This window comes from Ranitomeya variabilis, chromosome 2, assembly GCF_051348905.1.
Source record: "Ranitomeya variabilis isolate aRanVar5 chromosome 2, aRanVar5.hap1, whole genome shotgun sequence".
Taxonomy (NCBI): domain Eukaryota; kingdom Metazoa; phylum Chordata; class Amphibia; order Anura; family Dendrobatidae; genus Ranitomeya; species Ranitomeya variabilis.
In genome coordinates, this window is record NC_135233.1 from 480650785 (window position 1) to 480674934 (window position 24150).

The 24150-nt window shown below is 50.8% G+C and overlaps 1 protein-coding gene across 1 annotated transcript in view; it reads left to right on the forward strand.

Annotated features, from left to right (window-relative positions):
• Positions 1-24150, forward strand: part of LOC143803847 (uncharacterized) — a 147921-nt gene that overhangs the window by 21683 nt on the left and 102088 nt on the right. Inside the window, exon 3 of the mRNA XM_077281612.1 lies at positions 22927-23025. Within this exon, the coding sequence (XP_077137727.1) occupies positions 22927-23025 (99 nt within the window). The remainder of the gene's footprint in view (positions 1-22926; positions 23026-24150) is intronic.

Sequence of the window (24150 nt, forward strand, 5' to 3'; positions counted from 1 at the left end):
CCTTCCATTTAACCAGATATTGAAGTCTCCGTCTGGAAATACGGGAATCCAAGATCTTCTCTACAACGTACTCCAATTCACCCTCCACCAGCACAGGAGCAGGAGGTTCAGTAGAAGGAACCACCGGTACCTCATATCTCCGCAACAACGACCGATGGAATACATTATGGATAGCGAAAGATGCCGGGAGGTCCAAACGAAAGGACACAGGGTTAAGTATCTCCAAAATCCTATAAGGACCGATGAACCGAGGCTTAAAATTAGGAGAAGAAACCCTCATAGGGACAAAACGGGAAGACAACCACACCAAGTCCCCAACACGAAGGCGAGGACCAACACGACGACGGCGGTTAGCAAACTGCTGAGTCCTCTCCTGGGACAACTTCAAATTGTCCACCACTTGTCCCCAAATCTGATGCAACCGATCCACCACCATATCCACTCCAGGACAATCCGAAGATTCCACCTGACCAGATGAAAAACGAGGATGAAACCCTGAAATGCAAAAGAAAGGAGAAACCAAAGTGGCAGAACTAGCCCGATTATTAAGAGCAAATTCTGCCAACGGCAAAAAGGCAACCCAGTCATCCTGATCCGCAGACACAAAACACCTCAAATAAGTCTCCAAGGTTTGATTAGTTCGCTCCGTCTGGCCATTAGTCTGAGGATGGAATGCAGATGAAAAAGACAAATCAATGCCCAACCTGGCACAGAATGCCCGCCAAAATCTAGACACGAACTGGGTTCCCCTGTCAGAAACGATGTTTTCCGGAATACCATGCAAGCGAACCACATTTTGAAAAAATAGAGGGACCAACTCAGATGAGGAAGGCAACTTAGGCAATGGTACCAAATGAACCATTTTAGAAAAACGGTCACACACCACCCAAATGACAGACATCTTCTGAGAAACAGGGAGATCAGAAATAAAGTCCATAGAGATGTGCGTCCAAGGCCTCTTCGGAACAGGCAAGGGCAACAATAACCCACTAGCCCTAGAACAACAAGGCTTGGCCCGAGCACACACATCACAAGACTGCACAAAAACACGCACATCCCGAGACAGGGAAGGCCACCAGAAGGATCTAGCCACCAAATCTCTGGTACCAAAAATTCCAGGATGACCTGCCAGCGAAGAAGAATGAACTTCCGAGATGACTCTACTGGTCCAATCATCAGGAACAAACAGTCTACCAGGCGGACAACGATCAGGTCTATCCGCCTGAAATTCTTGCAAAGCACGTCGCAGATCTGGGGAGACAGCAGACAAAACCACCACCTGATGTCTGGCACCCTCAAGCCAATGACGCCACTCCTCAAATGCCCACTTCATGGCCAAAAGCTCCCGATTACCAACATCATAGTTTCGCTCGGCGGCCGAAAATTTTCGAGAAAAGAACGCACAAGGTCTCATCACTGAGCAGTCGGAACTTTTCTGCGACAAAACCGCCCCCGCTCCGATCTCGGAAGCATCGACCTCAACCTGAAAGGGAAGAGAAACATCAGGCTGGCGCAACACAGGGGCAGACAAAAAGCGGCGCTTAAGCTCCCGAAAGGCCTCCACAGCAGCAGGGGACCAATTGGCAACATCAGCACCCTTTTTGGTCAAATCCGTCAGAGGTTTAACAACGCCAGAAAAACCAGTTATAAATCGACGATAAAAATTAGCAAAGCCCAAGAATTTCTGAAGACTCTTAAGAGAAGTAGGCTGCGTCCAGTCACAAATAGCCCGAACCTTGACAGGGTCCATCTCAATAGAAGAAGGGGAAAAAATGTACCCCAAAAAGGAAATCCTTTGAACCCCAAAAACACACTTTGAACCCTTTACACACAAAGAATTCTCCCGCAAAACCTGAAAAACCCTCCTGACCTGTTGAACATGAGACTCCCAGTCATCAGAAAAAATCAAAATATCATCCAAATACACAATCATAAATTTATCCAAATATTCACGGAAAATATCATGCATTAAGGACTGAAAGACTGAAGGTGCATTAGAAAGGCCGAAAGGCATTACTAAATACTCAAAATGGCCCTCAGGCGTATTAAATGCGGTTTTCCACTCATCCCCCTGCTTAATTCGCACCAAATTATACGCCCCACGAAGATCAATCTTAGAGAACCACTTAGCCCCCCTTATGCGAGCAAACAAATCAGTCAGCAAAGGCAACGGATACTGATATTTGACTGTAATTTTATTCAGGAGTCGATAATCAATACAAGGCCTCAGAGAGCCATCCTTTTTAGATACAAAGAAAAAACCAGCTCCTAAAGGAGATGAAGAAGGACGAATGTGTCCCTTTTCCAGGGACTCCTTAATATACTCTCGCATAGCAGCATGTTCAGGTACAGATAAGTTAAACAAACGACCCTTTGGAAATTTACTGCCAGGAATCAGATCTATGGCGCAATCACAATCTCTGTGGGGAGGGAGTGAACCAATTTTTGGCTCCTCAAAAATATCACGATAATCAGACAAAAATGCCAGAATCTCAGAGGGAATAGATGACGAAATGGAAACCAAAGGTATGTCCCCATGAGCCCCCCGACATCCCCAGCTTAACACAGACATTGTTTTCCAGTCAAGGACTGGGTTATGAGATTGTAACCATGGTAATCCAAGCACCAAAACATCATGCAAATTGTACAACACAAGGAAGCGAATCACCTCCTGATGGTCTGGAGTCATACGCATAGTCACTTGCGTCCAGAATTGTGGTTTATTACAAGCCAAAGGTGTAGAATCAATACCCTTCAGAGGTATAGGGACTTCCAGAGGCTCTAAATCAAACCCACAGCGCCTGGCAAAGGACCAATCCATAAGACTCAGAGCGGCGCCAGAGTCCACATAGGCATCCACGGTAATAACTGATAATGAACAAATCAAGGTTACAGACAGAATAAATTTAGACTGTAAAGTGCCAATTGAAATAGACTTGTCAGTAGTGTTGAGCGATACTTTCCGATATCGGAAAGTATCGGTATCGGAAAGTATCGGCCGATACCGTCAAAATATCGGATCCAATCCGATACCGATACCCGATCCCAATGCAAGTCAATGGGACGAAAATATCGGAATTAAAATAAACCCTTTATAAACTTGTAGGTTCATTCTACATGAAGGAAAACAACTAAGAATAATGTAGGATGTATTGGGGGACGTGGCGGAGATATTAAAGGGACAGAGGTTTAGCCCAATGTAATAGAATAGCAGGATTTTTAATTTTTTTTTATGAAGTTCGGCGTTAGAAAGAATTTGACTATGTTATTTTTTTTTTTTTTATGTCAGATATTGATGTTTCACTACTTCCACGCCCTTCACCTTCTTTTTTACTTCTCCCACGCTTTCTTCTTAATTATCCTCATCATCAGCTTCTTTGACATCAACTTCTTCACCTTATTCATCTTCTTCTTCATCTTCTACCTATTATTTTTTGGGTTACATTGTTCATATTCTTTTTATTTTACTATTATCTTCATCATATTCAACTTCTTCATCATATTCTTATTTGTGACAGGCATTCCCGTAGTTGTTATCTATAAAAGTTTGAAGATTACACCTTCCGTTCTGCCTGTCACAAACCAGTTACATTTGTCCGCGTTCAGTTTGGCCTGCAGCATCAGGCTTTATCCAGGGGCACCACGAGGAGGAACGGACTCACCCCCATACACTGCTTAGTCTTCTTCTGCTTATAATTTACATAATATTTTTTTGCTCTGATATTTTGTGTTATGCTTAATGTCCTTCTGCTCTTTGTTCTGCAGCCTCTTGTTCTTCTGCTTCTCGGTCTTCCAGGTCGTCGTCGTCTCCAGGGTCGTCGTCTCCGGGGTCGTCGTCATCGGGGTGGTCTCCGGGGTCGTCGTCATCGGGGTGGTCTTCAGGGTCATCGTCTCCAGGGTCGTCGTCATCACGGTGGTTGTCGTCTCTGGTGTCGTCGTCATCTTAGGGGTGTTCTTCCGGGTCATCGTGTTTAGTCTCTTGAACTTGGAAATGTAGCAGAAGGTACAAGAAGGCTGAGAAAATGCCGAGAACCAGCTGATGGAACTGGAACTCGGATGGCTACCCGAAGGTCCAAGAGCCAATGGAACTACCGAGGACCAGCTGACGTTACTGGAACCCGGTTACTAAGCAGGAGGTACCCGTGCCTGAAAGCACTACCAAGGACCACCTGACGTTGGTGGAACTCGGATACCCAGAGGGAGGCACCTAAGCCAAAGGCTCTGCCCGGAACCAGCTGACGGTACTGGAACCAGGATGGGGAGCAGAAGGTACAAGAGCAAAAGACACTGCCGAGAACCAGCTGACGGTGCTGGAACCCGGATGGGTAGCCGAAGGTCCAAGAGCCAATGGAACTACCGAGGACCAGCTGACGTTACTGGAACCCGGTTACTAAGCAGGAGGTACCCGTGCCTGAAAGCACTACCAAGGACCACCTGACGTTGGTGGAACTCGGATACCCAGAGGGAGGCACCTAAGCCAAAGGCTCTGCCCGGAACCAGCTGACGGTACTGGAACCAGGATGGGGAGCAGAAGGTACAAGAGCAAGTGTCTGCGTGGCTTTTGCAGGACACGATGCCGGCTGCACAGCAGGGGAACAGCTGGCGGTGCTGGACCCCACTGACACATTGGCGAGGTGTTTTTCTCTGTGCAGCTAGCACATCTGGGCCCCAACTGGCGGTTTGTTAGAGCCCAGGGTCAGCAGGAGGAGGAGCAGGAGGAGGAGGAGCAGGGGGAGGGGAGTGTAGGCCGAAGCCTGCACTGGCGGCAGCTTTGGGTCTGTTGTGTCTGCGTGGCTTTTGCAGGACACGTTGCCGGCTACACAGCAGGGGAACAGCTGGCGGTGCTGGACCCCACTGACACATTGGTGAGGTGTTTGGCTCTGTGCAGCCAGCACTTCCGGACAGCAACTAGCGTTGTTGGAGCCCGGGCTCTGCAGGTGGAGCAGAGTGTAGGCCGAAGCCTACTTGAACCGATTTCAAAGGTCACCTTTAACCCCCCCTCAGGGGTTAGAAAGTAGAAGAGCCACAGCTTATGCAGCAGTAGTGCTGCACAAGTCAAAGGTTGCTCTTTTAATTTTTCTCCTTGCACACGCTGAATGAAACACGTATAACATTTAGCCCTTTATACAGTCAAACTGTGTTGGAGGCGCGAGTTCCCTTTGTAATGAGACGCAGCACAGGTGTCAAGAATCCCACCTTGGTGCTGGGTGCAGCCTCCCGAGCGTTGTTATTTGCTGTACAGGAGTCTGCGCTGTCGTGTTATCCCCTGGCCTAGCGCCGTTAGCGCTGCCCATCTTCTGGCATCATGTAATGTCGGCCGGTGCGGTTCGCGATGACCATGAATCCCAGCCCCACAGTGTCTTAACATTGTTAAAACACTGCGGGGCTGGGATTCAGGGCCTGGCGCAGCACATATGTTGGCCTCTCACACTCGGGTCCTTACACCCGCTTCAGACTGTGCGGCGTCATCTGATCCCTTATCGCATGCCACGGCCATGAAGCCGCACAGTCCGAAGAAGGCGGAAGGAGAGGAGGGACAGGCGAACTGATGCACTGATCCTGCCCATCAATCACACCCTCGCAGTCCCAATAAATAAGACACCGAGGGGCGTTGTGTGGGTCAGGGCGGCCGCAGAGGCGCAGCCAGCCAAACAATGATGCCAGAAGACGGGCAGCGCTACCAAGGGGGTTGCAGCGTGTCATTACAAAGGAAAGTCACACCACCGGGACGGTTAAATGGTCAGTCACACAGAGGACACATTGCAGACGTGTTTTCAGTTCCACATGTGCGAGGAGAATACGTTTCTGAGCCACCTTGCACACATGCAGCATTACCGCTGTACAAGGTGGCTGGATAACGTAAAAACGCCTGGGGGAGGGGGGACAGGTTCCCTTCAATTTCAGTTCTTGTGTCTGCGTGGCTTTTGCAGGACACGTTGCCGGCTGCACAGCAGGGGAACAGCTGGCGGTGCTGGACCCCACTGACACATTGGCTGGTGTTTTTCTCTGTGCAGCTAGCACATCTGGGCAAAAACTGGCGGTGTGTTAGAGCCCAGGGACAGCAGGAGGAGGAGCAGGAGGAGGAGGAGCAGGGGGAGGGGAGTGTAGGCCGAAGCCTGCACAGGCGGCAGCTTTGGGTGTGTTGTGTCTGCGTGGCTTTTGCAGGACACGTTGCCGGCTACACAGCAGGGGAACAGCTGGCGGTGCTGGACCCCACTGACACATTGGCGAGGTGTTTGGCTCTGTGCAGCCAGCACTTCCGGACAGCAACTAGCGTTGTTGGAGCCCGGGCTCTGCAGGTGGAGCAGAGTGTAGGCCGAAGCCTAATTGAACCGATTTCAAAAGTCACCTTTAACCCCCCCTCAGGGGTTACAAAGTAGAAGAGCCACAGCTTATGCAGCAGCAGTGCTGCGCAAGTCAAAGGTTGCTCTTGTAATTTTTCTCCTTGCACACGCTGAATGGAACACGTATAACATTTAGCCCTTTATACAGTCAAACTGTGTAATGGAGGCGAGAGTTCCCTTTGTAATGAGACGCAGCACAGGTGTCAAGAATCCCACCTTGGTGCTGGGTGCAGCCTCCCGAGCGTTGTTATTTGCTGTACAGGAGTCTGCGCTGTCGTGTTATCCCCTGGCCTAGCGCCGTTAGCGCTGCCCATCTTCTGGCATCATGTAATGTCGGCCGGTGCGGTTCGCGATGACCATGAATCCCAGCCCCGCAGTGTCTTAACATTGTTAAAACACTGCGGGGCTGGGATTCAGGGCCTGGCGCAGCACATATGTTGGCCTCTCACACTCGGGTCCTTACACCCGCTTCAGACTGTGCGGCGTCATCTGATCCCTTATCGCATGCCACGGCCATGAAGCCGCACAGTCCGAAGAAGGCGGAAGGAGAGGAGGGACAGGCGAACTGATGCACTGATCCTGCCCATCAATCACACCCTCGCAGTCCCAATAAATAAGACAACGAGGGGCGTTGTGTGGGTCAGGGCGGCCGCAGAGGCGCAGGCAGCCAAACAATGATGCCAGAAGACGGGCAGCGCTACCAAGGGGGTTGCAGCGTGTCATTACAAAGGAAAGTCACACCACCGGGACGGTTAAATGGTCACACAGAGGACACATTGCAGACGTGTTTTCAGTTCCACATGTGCGAGGAGAATACGTTTCTGAGCCACCTTGCACACATGCAGCATTACCGCTGTACAAGGTGGCTGGATAACGTAAAAACGCCTGGGGGAGGGGGGACAGGTTCCCTTCAATTTCAGTTCTTGTGTCTGCGTGGCTTTTGCAGGACACGTTGCCGGCTGCACAGCAGGGGAACAGCTGGCGGTGCTGGACCCCACTGACACATTGGCTGGTGTTTTTCTCTGTGCAGCTAGCACATCTGGGCAAAAACTGGCGGTGTGTTAGAGCCCAGGGACAGCAGGAGGAGGAGCAGGAGGAGGAGGAGCAGGGGGAGGGGAGTGTAGGCCGAAGCCTGCACAGGCGGCAGCTTTGGGTGTGTTGTGTCTGCGTGGCTTTTGCAGGACACGTTGCCGGCTACACAGCAGGGGAACAGCTGGCGGTGCTGGACCCCACTGACACATTGGCGAGGTGTTTGGCTCTGTGCAGCCAGCACTTCCGGACAGCAACTAGCGTTGTTGGAGCCCGGGCTCTGCAGGTGGAGCAGAGTGTAGGCCGAAGCCTAATTGAACCGATTTCAAAAGTCACCTTTAACCCCCCCTCAGGGGTTACAAAGTAGAAGAGCCACAGCTTATGCAGCAGCAGTGCTGCGCAAGTCAAAGGTTGCTCTTGTAATTTTTCTCCTTGCACACGCTGAATGGAACACGTATAACATTTAGCCCTTTATACAGTCAAACTGTGTAATGGAGGCGAGAGTTCCCTTTGTAATGAGACGCAGCACAGGTGTCAAGAATCCCACCTTGGTGCTGGGTGCAGCCTCCCGAGCGTTGTTATTTGCTGTACAGGAGTCTGCGCTGTCGTGTTATCCCCTGGCCTAGCGCCGTTAGCGCTGCCCATCTTCTGGCATCATGTAATGTCGGCCGGTGCGGTTCGCGATGACCATGAATCCCAGCCCCGCAGTGTCTTAACATTGTTAAAACACTGCGGGGCTGGGATTCAGGGCCTGGCGCAGCACATATGTTGGCCTCTCACACTCGGGTCCTTACACCCGCTTCAGACTGTGCGGCGTCATCTGATCCCTTATCGCATGCCACGGCCATGAAGCCGCACAGTCCGAAGAAGGCGGAAGGAGAGGAGGGACAGGCGAACTGATGCACTGATCCTGCCCATCAATCACACCCTCGCAGTCCCAATAAATAAGACAACGAGGGGCGTTGTGTGGGTCAGGGCGGCCGCAGAGGCGCAGGCAGCCAAACAATGATGCCAGAAGACGGGCAGCGCTACCAAGGGGGTTGCAGCGTGTCATTACAAAGGAAAGTCACACCACCGGGATGGTTAAATGGTCACACAGAGGACACATTGCAGACGTGTTTTCAGTTCCACATGTGCGAGGAGAATACGTTTCTGAGCCACCTTGCACACATGCAGCATTACCGCTGTACAAGGTGGCTGGATAACGTAAAAACGCCTGGGGGAGGGGGGACAGGTTCCCTTCAATTTCAGTTCTTGTGTCTGCGTGGCTTTTGCAGGACACGTTGCCGGCTGCACAGCAGGGGAACAGCTGGCGGTGCTGGACCCCACTGACACATTGGCTGGTGTTTTTCTCTGTGCAGCTAGCACATCTGGGCAAAAACTGGCGGTGTGTTAGAGCCCAGGGACAGCAGGAGGAGGAGCAGGAGGAGGAGGAGCAGGGGGAGGGGAGTGTAGGCCGAAGCCTGCACAGGCGGCAGCTTTGGGTGTGTTGTGTCTGCGTGGCTTTTGCAGGACACGTTGCCGGCTACACAGCAGGGGAACAGCTGGCGGTGCTGGACCCCACTGACACATTGGCGAGGTGTTTGGCTCTGTGCAGCCAGCACTTCCGGACAGCAACTAGCGTTGTTGGAGCCCGGGCTCTGCAGGTGGAGCAGAGTGTAGGCCGAAGCCTAATTGAACCGATTTCAAAAGTCACCTTTAACCCCCCCTCAGGGGTTACAAAGTAGAAGAGCCACAGCTTATGCAGCAGCAGTGCTGCGCAAGTCAAAGGTTGCTCTTGTAATTTTTCTCCTTGCACACGCTGAATGGAACACGTATAACATTTAGCCCTTTATACAGTCAAACTGTGTAATGGAGGCGAGAGTTCCCTTTGTAATGAGACGCAGCACAGGTGTCAAGAATCCCACCTTGGTGCTGGGTGCAGCCTCCCGAGCGTTGTTATTTGCTGTACAGGAGTCTGCGCTGTCGTGTTATCCCCTGGCCTAGCGCCGTTAGCGCTGCCCATCTTCTGGCATCATGTAATGTCGGCCGGTGCGGTTCGCGATGACCATGAATCCCAGCCCCGCAGTGTCTTAACATTGTTAAAACACTGCGGGGCTGGGATTCAGGGCCTGGCGCAGCACATATGTTGGCCTCTCACACTCGGGTCCTTACACCCGCTTCAGACTGTGCGGCGTCATCTGATCCCTTATCGCATGCCACGGCCATGAAGCCGCACAGTCCGAAGAAGGCGGAAGGAGAGGAGGGACAGGCGAACTGATGCACTGATCCTGCCCATCAATCACACCCTCGCAGTCCCAATAAATAAGACAACGAGGGGCGTTGTGTGGGTCAGGGCGGCCGCAGAGGCGCAGCCAGCCAAACAATGATGCCAGAAGACGGGCAGCGTTACCAAGGAGCTTGTTGCGTGTGTCAATACAAAGTCAAATCACACCTGAGGGACGTTTTAATGGTCACAGAGGACACATTTTAGACGTGTTCACTTCAACATGGGCAAGGAGAATAAGTTTCTGAGCCACCTTGAACACATGCAGCATTACTGCTGTTCAAGGTAGCTGTAAAACATAGAAACACCTGGGGGAGGGGGGACAGGTTCCCTTCAATTTCAGTTCTTGTGTCTGCGTGGCGGTCGCAGGACACGTTGCCGGCTACACAGCAGGGGAACAGCTGGCGGTGCTGAACCCCACTGACACATTGGCTGGTGTTTTTCTCTGTGCAGCTAGCAGTACCGGGCCCCAACTGGCGGTGTTAGAGCCCAGGGTCAGCAGGAGGAGCAGGGGGAGCGGAGTGTAGGCCGAAGCCTGCACTCGAGCAAGTTGAAAGGAAACCTTTAACCCCCCCCCCCCCCAGGCGTTTGTAGCTGAAAGAGCCATTGTGTACAGCACTAATGCTGGAAAAGGTAAACTTAGCTCTTTTAATTATGGTCCTTGTACATGCGGAACCAAACATTTATGAAATGTGTCTCCTCACAGCGTTAAACCGTCCGGTAGGTGGAACTTTCCTTTGTCGTGTGACGCAGCACAGCCATCATTTTTACCCCCTTGGCGCCGTGCGCCCCCTCCTCAGCGTTGTTTGAATCTGTCCCGGAGCCTGCGCTGTTAGGTTAGCCCTTGGCCATGCACACATGTTGCGCTGCCCGTCTTCTGACCTCATTTGGTGTCAGGCTGGCTGCGCCTGTGCGGGTGCGCTGGCCGAGATCCCGCCTCGCAGTGTCGTCTAATGTAATCCCACCGCGGGCCTGTGATCCGTGCCCGTGCGCAGTGCATATCCTCTCCTCTCACTCCCCTCCCTACGGCTTTTTCAGACTGTGCGGTGTCACGGCCGTGGCATGCTATTAGGGATCAGCTGACATCGCACAGTCTGAAGAAGCCGTAGGGAGGGGAGTGAGAGGAGAGGATATGCACTGCGCACGGGCACGGATCACAGGCCCGCGGTGGGATTACATTAGACGACACTGCGAGGCGGGATCTCGGCCAGCGCACCCGCACAGGCGCAGCCAGCCTGACACCAAATGAGGTCAGAAGACGGGCAGCGCAACATGTGTGCATGGCCAAGGGCTAACCTAACAGCGCAGGCTCCGGGACAGATTCAAACAACGCTGAGGAGGGGGCGCACGGCGCCAAGGGGGTAAAAATGATGGCTGTGCTGCGTCACACGACAAAGGAAAGTTCCACCTACCGGACGGTTTAACGCTGTGTGGGGACACATTTCATAAGTGTTAGGTTCAGCATGTGCAAGGAGCATCACGAAAAGAGGCACTTTTTCCCTTTGCATTATTACTGCTGCACAAGGTGGCTCCTTCAGTAACAAACGCCTGGGGGGGGGGGGGGTCAGGTTCCCTTACATTTAACTTGTTGTGTCTGCGTGGCGGTCGCAGTACACGTTGCCGTATACACAGCAGGGGAACAGCTGGCGGTGCTGAACCCCACTAACACATTGGCGAGGTGTTTGGCTCTGTGCGTACAGCACTTCTGGACGGCAACTAGCGGTGTTGGAGCCCAGGGACAGGTGGAGGAGGAGGAGGTTGGAGGAGGTTGGAGGAGGTAGGAGGGATTGCCACACACACAGCAGGGGAACAGCTGACGTTACTGAACCCCAATAACAGAGGAGGGACTGTTGACTGTGCATACAGCACTTCTGGACGGCAACTGGCGGTGTTGGAGCCCAGGGACAGGTGGAGGAGGAGGAGGTTGGAGGAGGTTGGAGGAGGTAGGAGGGATTGCCACACACACAGCAGGGGAACAGCTGACGTTACTGAACCCCAATAACAGAGGAGGGACTGTTGACTGTGCGTACAGCACTTCTGGACGGCAACTGGCGGTGTTGGAGCCCAGGGACAGGTGGAGGAGGAGGAGGTTGGAGGAGGTAGGAGGGATTGCCACACACACAGCAGGGGAACAGCTGACGTTACTGAACCCCAATAACAGAGGAGCGACTGTTGACTGTGCGTACAGCACTTCTGGACGGCAACTGGCGGTGTTGGAGCCCAGGGACAGGTGGAGGAGGAGGAGGTTGGAGGAGGTAGGAGGGATTGCCACACACACAGCAGGGGAACAGCTGACGTTACTGAACCCCAATAACAGAGGAGGGACTGTTGACTGTGCGTACAGCACTTCTGGACGGCAACTGGCGGTGTTGGAGCCCAGGGACAGGTGGAGGAGGAGGAGGTAGGAGGAGGTAGGAGGGATTGCCACACACACAGCAGGGGAACAGCTGACGTTACTGAACCCCAATAACAGAGGAGGGACTGTTGACTGTGCGTACAGCACTTCTGGACGGCAACTGGCGGTGTTGGAGCCCAGGGACAGGTGGAGGAGGAGGAGGTTGGAGGAGGTAGGAGGGATTGCCACACACACAGCAGGGGAACAGCTGACGTTACTGAACCCCAATAACAGAGGAGCGACTGTTGACTGTGCGTACAGCACTTCTGGACGGCAACTGGCGGTGTTGGAGCCCAGGGACAGGTGGAGGAGGAGGAGGTTGGAGGAGGTAGGAGGGATTGCCACACACACAGCAGGGGAACAGCTGACGTTACTGAACCCCAATAACAGAGGAGGGACTGTTGACTGTGCGTACAGCACTTCTGGACGGCAACTGGCGGTGTTGGAGCCCAGGGACAGGTGGAGGAGGAGGAGGTAGGAGGAGGTAGGAGGGATTGCCACACACACAGCAGGGGAACAGCTGACGTTACTGAACCCCAATAACAGAGGAGGGACTGTTGACTGTGCGTACAGCACTTCTGGACGGCAACTGGCGGTGTTGGAGCCCAGGGACAGGTGGAGGAGGAGGAGGTAGGAGGAGGTAGGAGGGATTGCCACACACACAGCAGGGGAACAGCTGACGTTACTGAACCCCAATAACAGAGGAGGGACTGTTTACTGTGCGTACAGCACTTCTGGACGGCAACTGGCGGTGTTGGAGCCCAGGGACAGGTGGAGGAGGAGGAGGTTGGAGGAGGTAGGAGGGATTGCCACACACACAGCAGGGGAACAGCTGACGTTACTGAACCCCAATAACAGAGGAGCGACTGTTGACTGTGCATACAGCACTTCTGGACGGCAACTGGCGGTGTTGGAGCCCAGGGACAGGTGGAGGAGGAGGAGGTTGGAGGAGGTTGGAGGAGGTAGGAGGGATTGCCACACACACAGCAGGGGAACAGCTGACGTTACTGAACCCCAATAACAGAGGAGGGACTGTTGACTGTGCGTACAGCACTTCTGGACGGCAACTGGCGGTGTTGGAGCCCAGGGACAGGTGGAGGAGGAGGAGGTAGGAGGAGGTAGGAGGGATTGCCACACACACAGCAGGGGAACAGCTGACGTTACTGAACCCCAATAACAGAGGAGGGACTGTTGACTGTGCGTACAGCACTTCTGGACGGCAACTGGCGGTGTTGGAGCCCAGGGACAGGTGGAGGAGGAGGAGGTTGGAGGAGGTAGGAGGGATTGCCACACACACAGCAGGGGAACAGCTGACGTTACTGAACCCCAATAACAGAGGAGCGACTGTTGACTGTGCATACAGCACTTCTGGACGGCAACTGGCGGTGTTGGAGCCCAGGGACAGGTGGAGGAGGAGGAGGTTGGAGGAGGTTGGAGGAGGTAGGAGGGATTGCCACACACACAGCAGGGGAACAGCTGACGTTACTGAACCCCAATAACAGAGGAGGGACTGTTGACTGTGCGTACAGCACTTCTGGACGGCAACTGGCGGTGTTGGAGCCCAGGGACAGGTGGAGGAGGAGGAGGTTGGAGGAGGTAGGAGGGATTGCCACACACACAGCAGGGGAACAGCTGACGTTACTGAACCCCAATAACAGAGGAGCGACTGTTGGGACTGTGCGTACAGCACTACCAGGCAACAACTAGCGGTGTTGGAGCCCAGGGACAGGTGGAAAAGCAGAGGAACACAATGTAGGCCGAAGCCTGAGAAAGTCGAAAGGGAACCTTTAACCCCCCCCCAAGGCGTTTGTAGCTGAAAGAGCCAGCTTGTGCAGCACAAAAGATGCAAAAGGAAAAGGTGGCTCTTTTCATCATGCTCCTTGCAAACACAGAACTAAACACTTATAAAATGTGTCCCCTGCAACCGTAAAACCGTCCCGGAGGTGGGACTTTCCTTCGTAATGTGACGCAGCCCAGCCGTCATTCCTACCCCCCCGGCGCCGCGCACCGGCTCCTCAGCGTTGTTTTATTCCGTCCAGGAGCCTGCGCTGTTATGTTATCCCGTGGCCAGGCACACTTAGCGCTGCCCGTCTTCTGGCATCATTTGGTGTCTGGATGGCTGCGCCTGTGCGGCCGCGCTGGCAGAGAGCCCGCCTCGCAGTGTCTTCTGATTTAATCCCACTGGGGGCCTGGGATCCATGGACATGCGCAGTGCATATCTGAACCTCCACCTCTCACTCATCTCCCTATGGCTTCTTCAGACTGTGCGGTGTCACGGCCGTGGCATGCTGTTAGGGACCAGCTGACACCGAACAGTCTGAAGAAGCCATAGGGAAATGAGTGAGAGGTGGAGGTTCAGATATGCACTGCGCATGTCCATGGATCCCAGGCCCCCAGTGGGATTAAATCAGAAGACACTGCGAGGCGGGCTCTCTGCCAGCGCGGCCGCACAGGCGCAGCCATCCAGACACCAAATGATGCCAGAAGACGGGCAGCGCTAAGTGTGCCTGGCCACGGGATAACATAACAGCGCAGGCTCCTGGACGGAATAAAACAACGCTGAGGAGCCGGTGCGCGGCGCCGGGGGGGTAGGAATGACGGCTGGGCTGCGTCACATTACGAAGGAAAGTCCCACCTCCGGGACGGTTTTACGGTATCAGTGGACACATTTTATAAGTGTTAAGTTCTGCGTGTGCAAGGAGCTAAACAAAAATAGCTACCTTTTCCTTGGGCAGCATTACTGCTGCACAAGGTGGCTCTTTCAGTAACAAACGCCTTGGGGGGGGGGGGACAGATTCCCTTACATTTCAGTTGTTGTGTCAGCGTGGCGGTCGCATGACACATTGCCGGCTACACAGCTGGGGATCAGCTGACGTTACTGAAACCCAATAACACTGGGTCGTATGTTTTGACTGTGCAGACGGCACGTCTGAGCCTCAACTGGCGGTGTTGGAGCCCAGGAATTTAAGTTCAGGTGGTAGAAAGATGAACACAACAGGAGACCTGGATAACGTATACAGTGACCTAATTATTCAATCAGGAGGAGGAGTGGCAAATTCCGGCGAGATCCAGGCCTTGTTCATTTTCAGGAAAGTAAGCCGGTCAACGTTATCGGAGGATAGTCGCATGCGACGGTCAGTTAGTACACCACCTGCAGCACTAAAGACACGTTCCGATAATACACTGGCCGCAGGGCAAGACAGCACCTCCAATGCATACTGGCTTAGCTCTGGCCATGTATCCAGCTTTGAGACCCAAAACTTGAAAGGGGAAGAGCCGTCTGGGAGTACAGCAAGAGGGCAAGACATGTAGTCTGTCACCATCTGACGGAACCGTTGCCTCCTGCTGACTGGAGCCGTCTGTGATGGTGTAGACTTTTGTGGCGGGCACAGAAAACTGTGCCACAGTTCGGCCATACTGGTCTTGCCTTGGGCAGAGGCACTGCTTCTGCTCCCTCTTTGTGCAGAGCCTCCACCACGGCCTGGACGCACTGAGCTGCTTTGGAATGCACTAGCAGCACTTCTCTCAGTTGGAATGGAGAAGATGATGGAATTGACCAGTGTGTCTTGGTACTCCCGCATTTTTCGCTCCCGGTTCAACGGTGTGATGAGGCTTTCTACGTTGTCCCGGTAGCGAGGATCGAGGAGGGTGAACACCCAATAATCAGACATGTTGAGAATGTGGGCGATGCGGCGGTCGTTTCTCAGGCACTGCAGCATGTAATCCACCATGTGCTGCAGACTGCCAACTGCCCAAGAAACGCTGTCCCCTGCTGGAGGCGTGATCTCTGCCCGCTCGTCATCACCCCACCCTCGCTGTACACACTGAGTACTGGACAATTGTGTAACTCCCTCCTCTGGACGGATGTCTTCCTCCTCCATTGACTCCTCCTCATCCTCCTCACAAACGGTCCCCTGCCTACGCGTTTGTGAGGAACCACGTGGCGCTGACTGTCCAGAAGATGATGGAAATGGTGAATCCTCATCCTCCACCTCTTCCACAACATCATCCCTTAGCGCTTGCAGTGATTTTTCAAGCAGGCAGATAAGGGGGACAGTCATGCTGACTAGTGCATCATCTGCACTCGCCATCCGCGTGGAATAATCAAAGGGACGCAAAACCTGGCAGACGTCATTCATAGTGGCCCACTCTGTGGTTGTGAAGTCTGTACGGCGCTGACTGCGACTTTTTTGCGCCTGAAGCAGCTGGTACTCCATTACAGCTTGCTGCTGCTCACACAACCGCTCCAACATATGTAACGTGGAATTCCACCTGGTAGGTAGGTCACATATGATGCGATGTTCCGGCAGGCGGTGTCGGCGCTGCAGAGCCGCAATGCGCGCTTTTGCCGTGCTGGAACGCCGCAAGTGAGCACACTCTAGACGGACCTTGTGCAGCAGTGCATCAAGATCCGGATAGTCCCTCAAAAAGCTCTGCACGACCAAATTGAGCACATGTGCCAGACATGGGATGTGAGTGAGGTTGCCGAGGCCCAGAGCTGCCACCAGATTTCGGCCATTATCACACACTACCATGCCTGGCTGGAGATTCGCTGGCACAAACCACACATCGCTCTCCTGCTTGATGGCATTCCAGAGCTCCTGCGCTGTGTGGCTACGATTCCCCAAGAAAATTAATTTCAAGACGGCCTGTTGACGTTTGGCCACGGCTGTGCTCATGTCGGTCGTAACAGGTACACGTTCATCACGGGTCCATGTGGAGGTGGACTGTGACGGCTCCTGCAGCGATGATTCTGAGGAACTGGTGTAAGAGGAGGAGTCAATGCGTACAGAATGGATTCCTGCAATCCTTGGAGTGGGCAGGACACGTCCTGCGCCACTCGCACGGTCTGTACCCGGCTCAACGACATTAACCCAATGGGCAGTGAGGGAAAGGTATCGCCCCTGTCCATGTTGACTGGTCCACGCATCGGTGGTGAGGTGGACCTTGCTACTGACGGCGTTCAGTAGCGCGTGTTTTATGTGTCCCTCCACATGCTTCTGCAGGGCAGGGACGGCTTGCCTGCTGAAGTAAAAGCGGCTGGGCACATTGTACTGTGGGACTGCCAATGACATCAAGTCACGGAAGCTGTCAGTCTCCACCAGCCTGAATGACAGCATTTCCAGTGACAGAAGTTTGGCAATGCCTGCAGTCAGAGCCTGTGCTCGTGGGTGGTTTGACGAGAAAGGCCGCCTTTTCTCCCATGCCTGTACTACCGATGGCTGTAGACTGGGCTGGGAGTGTGTGGATGACTGGGAAAGTGGCGCTGCGGGTGGAATTACAGCGGGTCTCTGGACAACAGGGGCAGAGGTTCTTCCACGGCGATCCTGGGAGGACGCCGAACCAGCTGCGTGTGAGGTAGAGGAAGAGGCAACACGAGCTGAAGAGGTGGTAGCTGCCGCTGTTGGTTGGCCTACCTCTTCAGTGTGTTTTTCTAACTCCGCCGGGTGCCTGTTGCGCACATGTTTCCACATGTTGGAGGTATTGAGGTTGCTGACATTTTTCCCTCTTTTGACTTTTTGATGACACACGTTGCATCTGACATAGCAAATGTCATCTGCAACTGTGTCAAAAAAGGACCAGGCACTGCAAGTCTTGGGAGCGCCCTTTTTGGCTTTTGGAAGAGACATGCTCCTAACGGGTGCCAAAGCGGAGGCTGCAGGATCCGCAGTCTTCCCCCTCCCTCTCCCTCTTTGGGCCGTACGGGGAATCTCTTCCTCAGAGCTGCTCCCACCACCTTCCTGTCCCTCACGCCAAGATGGGTCGAGGACCTCATCATCTACACTACCCTCTGCCCCCAACTGCTCCTCCTGGGTAGTCTCAGCAGCAGAGCACGCACCAGTAAGTGGCACCTGAGTGTCATCATCAGCTGATGCGGCCTGCGATGTGGTGACCGGAGCCACTGGCCCACCCGCCTCTTCAGAGGAAGACAGAAAAAGCTGTTGGGCATCACTGCACCCTGCCTCTTCTTCCATTTCTCCAATGCTGCTTGGCTGGCCCCCTGTTTCCAAGCCAAGAGATTCAGAGAACAGAAGTAGAGACGGCTCCTGTCCTGGGCTCTCTGTCTGCCTGGGCAATTTGGCAGGTGGTGAAGAGACAGATGGCTGCTCTCCAGTGCTCTGTGTCTGAGAGGATGTGGCACTAATGGAAGTTGATGCATTAGCTGCCATCCATCCGACAACAGCTTCAATTTGTTCTTCACGCAGCAGCGGTGTACGGCGCTCGGACACAAAGCTTCGCATGAACGACTGTTGCCTGGTGAAAGTGGGTGCTGATGAGTCACCGGTGCCCGCAGCAGGCACAGAATCCCCACGTCCCCTCCCTGCTCCGCGACGGCTCCCACGCCCCCGTGCCTTACTCACTGCCTTCTTCATCTTGGTTGACTGATAAAGATAAGCAGAAAAGTACTAACGGATTTGTGTGCTTATTCCTGAGCAACTCCTCCTAACAGGTATAAGAAGCACTAATTATCTAAAGTGTGGACTAGACTTTAATATGAGCTAATGTGGCCTACAGAAATGTAAAGTGGTGTAACTGGTGTGTTTGGTGAACTTTATTATTTATTTATTTTTTGGGGGCTGAACTGACAACAGATAGAGCTGCAGTCACACGGAGACCGTGCAGACAGACGTAAACGGCGCTACAAGGCCCAAAAACCCTCCTCTACTTTATCCTATGTAGTGTTTTTCCACAAATTAGCTGGAGACGGGTGGAAAGACACTAATAGGATTTTTTTGAATAAATTAGCAGCAGACTACACTATTTGGAAAAAAAAGAAAATTGATTTGGCGGTATGACGCAGTGAAAAACCCTGAGCTGGAGACAACCAGGCTATAGCTGCTCACAGATTACAGGGCGAGCTGCAGTCACACGGAGACCGTGCAGACAGCCGTAAACGGCGCTGCAAGGCCCAAAAACCCTCCTCTACTTTATCCTATGTAGTGTTTTTCCACAAATTAGCTGGAGACGGGTGGAAAGACACTAATAGGATTTTTTTAAATTAATTAGCAGCAGACTACACTACTTTGAAAAAAAAGAAAATTGATTTGGCGGTATGACGCAGTGAAAAACCCTGAGCTGGAGACAACCAGGCTACAGCTGCTCACAGATTACAGGGCGAGCTGCAGTCACACGGAGACCGTGCAGACAGCCGTAAACGGCGCTGCAAGGCCCAAAAACCCTCCTCTACTTTATCCTATGTAGTGTTTTTCCACAAATTAGCTGGAGACGGGTGGAAAGACACTAATAGGATTTTTTTAAATTAATTAGCAGCAGACTACACTACTTTGAAAAAAAAGAAAATTGATTTGGCGGTATGACGCAGTGAAAAACCCTGAGCTGGAGACAACCAGGCTACAGCTGCTCACAGATTACAGGGCGAGCTGCAGTCACACGGAGACCGTGCAGACAGCCGTAAACGGCGCTGCAAGGCCCAAAAACCCTCCTCTACTTTATCCTATGTAGTGTTTTTCCACAAATTAGCTGGAGACGGGTGGAAAGACACTAATAGGATTTTTTTGAATAAATTAGCAGCAGACTACACTACTTGGGAAAAAAAAAAAAAAAAGGAACAGTATGAGGCAATGAACCACCCTCCCTGAACTGAATACAACCAACTATGGATGGCCTATGTGGCTGCACTCAGACTGGAGACTGGGCTGCACTCACACACACACACACACAGACCCTGCAGATCGCTGTGAAAACAGCGCTACAAGGCAAAAGCAAGGTGAATAGTAGGAGAACACAGCGGTTGCTAAATTAGCCTTTGGAAAGCACAAAGAAGCAAATCGCTATCTCTAAACTGTCCCTCAGTCAGCAAACAGCGTCCTGTCACTAACTGAATTCACAGCAGAGTGATCGCAAAATGGCGCCAGCGACTTTTAAACTGCATCATGACATCATTACACCAGCCAATCACAGCCTTGCCAGTAGTTTCATGCCCTCCATGCTAAACAGGATGTGCCCACACTTGGAATCAATCTCATTGGCTGAATTTCTGCTTTTTGAATCTTAGAACTTCCGATTCCGGTATCCGATACGCGGCAAGTATCGGAATCCCGGTATCGGAATTCCGATACCGCAAGTATCGGCCGATACCCGATACTTGCGGTATCGGAATGCTCAACACTACTTGTCAGCCTTCCTTGTACGTTTAGAGCATGCTGATATAACATGAGCAGAATCACCACAATAGAAGCATAACCCATTTTTATGCCTATAATTCTGCCGCTCGCTTCTGGACAGAATTCTGTCACATTGCATTTTCTCTGGCGTCTCTTCAGAAGATACCGCCAAATGGTGCACGGGTTTGCGCTCCCGCAAACGCCGATCAATCTGAATAGCCATTGTCATGGACTCATTCAGACCTGTGGGCGCAGGGAACCCGACCATAACATCTTTAACGGCATCAGAAAGGCCCTCTCTGAAATTTGCCGCTAGGGCGCACTCATTCCACTGAGTAAGCACAGACCATCTACGAAATTTTTGGCAGTATATCTCAGCTTCATCTTGCCCTTGAGATAGGGCTATCAAAGCTTTTTCAGCTTGAATCTCCAAATTAGGTTCCTCATAAAGCAACCCTAAAGCCAGAAAAAATGCATCCACATTGAGCAACGCAGGATCCCCTGGTGTCAATGAAAATGCCCAATTTTGAGGGTCACCTAGCAGCAAAGAGATTACAATCTTAACCTGCTGGACAGGATCTCCAGAGGAGTGAGGTCTGAGAGAAAGGAACAATTTACAATTATATTTGAAATTCAGGAACCGAGATCTATCTCCGGAAAACACCTCTGGTGTAGGAATTTTAGGTTCAGACATCGGAGTATGTATAACAAAATCTTGTAAATTTTGAACCTTGGTAGCAAGATTATTTAAACCTACAGCCAAACTCTGAGGGTCCATCTTTAAACAGGTGAGATCAGAGCCATTCAAGGATTAGAAGGAGAGAAAGGCAAAGGCTGTAATTAGAGCTGAAATACAACTGATCCAACTATGGAGCAAGCATAGGGGAAAAAAAAAAAAAAAAAAAATCTACAAACTTCTTTTTTCTCTCCTTTCTTCTGCCAATAACTTTAACATAGGCCGGTCATACTGTCAGAATTCCCAATGGCAGGGAAACATCAGAACACAAAAATAACGGACGAGCTCTGGGTGATGGAATCTCGAGCTGACCGTGAGCTAAATCTACCACACAACTAATAGTAGCCAGGAAGCATACCTACGACTTCCTACATGCCACGCACCAGCCGGAGGACTAACTACGCCTGGTAGAGGAAGGAACAGACCTGGCTTACCTCTAGGGAAATACCCCAAAAGATGATAGCAGCCCCCCACATGTAATAACGATGAGTCAAGAGGAAAAGACATACACAGTATGAAAGTAGATTTAGCAAAGAGAGGTCCACTTACTAGATAGCAGAAGGATACAAAAGAGGACTTCACGGTCAACTGAAAACCCTTTCAAAATACCATCCTGAAATTACTTTAAGACTCCTGTGTCAACTCATGACACAGGAGTGGCAATTTCAGCCCGCAAGAGCTTCCAGCTACAGAGAATAACAAAAACTGCAAACTGGACAAAAGATACAAAACAAAAGGACAAAGTCCACTTAGCTGATCAGCAGACTAGTAGCAGGAACATGCAACCGAAGGCTCTGGTTACAATGATGACCGGCAAGGAAATGACTGGAGAGCAAGGCTAAATAGGAAACTCCCAAACACTGATGGGAGCAGGTGAACTGAGACAGCAAAACACACACAAGTCACCAGTACCACCAGCAACCACCAGGGGAGCCCAAAAAGCGGGTTTACAACAGTTGGGCCTATGTAAGGTAATGGCACAGTCGGGGCTATGTAGATGAATGGCCCAGTTGCTGCTATATAAAGTAATGGCACAGTTGGGCCTATGTAGATGAATGGCCCAGTTGGGGTTATGTAAGATAAATGGGACAGTTGGGGCTATGAAGGTGAATGGCTAAGTTGGGGCTATGTAGGATAATGGCACAGTTGGGGCTATGAAGGTGAATGGCTAAGTTGGGGCTATGTAAGATAATGGCACAGTTGGAGTTATGTAGGTGAATGGCCCAGTTTGGGTTATGTAAGGTAATGGCACATTTGGGGCTTTGTAGGTGAATGGCACAGTTTGGGTTATGTAGGTGATAGGCACAGTTGGGGCTATATAAGAAAATGACACAGTTGGGGCTATGTAGGTGAATGGCACAGTTGGGACTATGTAGGTGAATGGCACAGTTGGGGCTATGTAGGTGAATGGCACAGTTGGGTCTTCACTTGAGTTCCAGTTGAAAAATAGCTCAGGGATTCTGACCGACACCTAGACATAGTGCTCGATGGATAAGTGTGAACCTACCGATATAGTTGCATGGTTAGACATAGGTCTATTATGTGCACTCTAATAGATGTTATTTAAGACTAGTCAAATATTTGTTTGCAAATGTTGAAATTTACAGGATTATATTATAGATCTTTAAAAGTGGGTAATACTAAACTCTACTACTGGAGAGAAACATGGGTGCAAGAAGGGAAATAGAAAATCATACTTTTTTCTTTTGTTTTTCCTATTCTCAAATTTGCTGAATCCAAGATAGCAATACTTGACACTAGAACACTAAAATCTCAACTGTTTTTCTTATTCTTTTAATTCTGGATAGAAAAGAAATTCTACTTTAATATACCAGCTAGTAAAGTACCGTAATATATTTTTTGTCTTAATTTAATTAATATATGCAGTTGCAACAAGCTATTTGTCGCAATAAACTTGATATTTGATTTTTCCGGTTAACTTTAATCAGCTCTACACAAAAAATCTGCAAGATGTCTTCCTTTTTAAAATGTAATTTTGTTAAATGTATCTTTATTTTATTTGTTCCTAGCTCATGAATATGGAGACTACAATGTCGATGAGACAATTGACTACACCGTTGATGAGACAATGCAAATACAGCAACATCAAGAGCACCAACAACCAACCAGTAAGTGTTAGTTATCAATATCATATACTTCTAAAGTATTTATCAAGGTAATGGTTACAAAATAGTACACTATGCTAACATGTTAGGTATAATATGCAAAACACGGCACTCTGCTGGATGGTGAGATATTGTGCTCAAGTAGGGTCTCCAACCCGTCAATCAATGTATACAATAAACTTGGCACTCAAATCGGTTGTAAGATGAAGTTAATTGACTTTATTGCACGTCCCAGATACAGTTTCAACAGTTAAATGTTTTCTGTCCCACTGGACCTTCTTCAGAACAATTTCCAATTTATCTGGTTAAGCTGGTTACAGCATGTTGAAGGAAAAGTCACCTTATAACGATAAACTGTGGAGCAATGCAATAAATGGAGGGACGTCCCTCACTGGCGATCCAGTGCCACGCAGATCTGAGCTCCTCATCCTGATCATGGGCCACAGACTCCATTAGCGGCTTAGTACGCCTAGAGCCCCTTCGTTTTTTCATTTATTGCATTGCTCCACAGTTTATCGTTATAAGGTGACTTTTCCTTCAACACGCTGTAACCAGCTTAACCAGATAAATTGGAAATTTTTCTGAAGAAGTTCCAGTGGGACCGAAAACGTTTAACTGTTGAAACTGTATCTGGGACGTGCAATAAAGTCAATTAACTTCATCTTACAACCGATTTGAGTGCCAAGTTTATAGTATACAACATGTTAGGTATAGTTACTAGAAGATATACAGTGGGTACGGAAAGTATAGAGACCCCTTTAAATTTTACATTCTTTGTTGCATTGCAGCCATTTGGTAAATTCAAAAAGTTCATTTTTTTTCTCATCAATGTACACTCTGCACCCCATCTTGACTGAAAAAAACAAAAATGTAGACATTTTTACAAACGTATTAAAAAAAGAAAAACTGAAATATCATATGGTCATAAGTATTCAGACCCTTTGCTCAGACACTTATATATAAGTCACATGCTGTCCATTTCCTTGTGATCCTCCTTGAGATGGTTCTACTCCTTCATTGGAGGCCAGCTGTGTTTAATTAAACTGATAGGACTTGATTTAGGAAGGCACACGCCTCTCTATGTAGGACCTCACAGCTCACAGTGCATGTCAGACCAAATGAGAATCA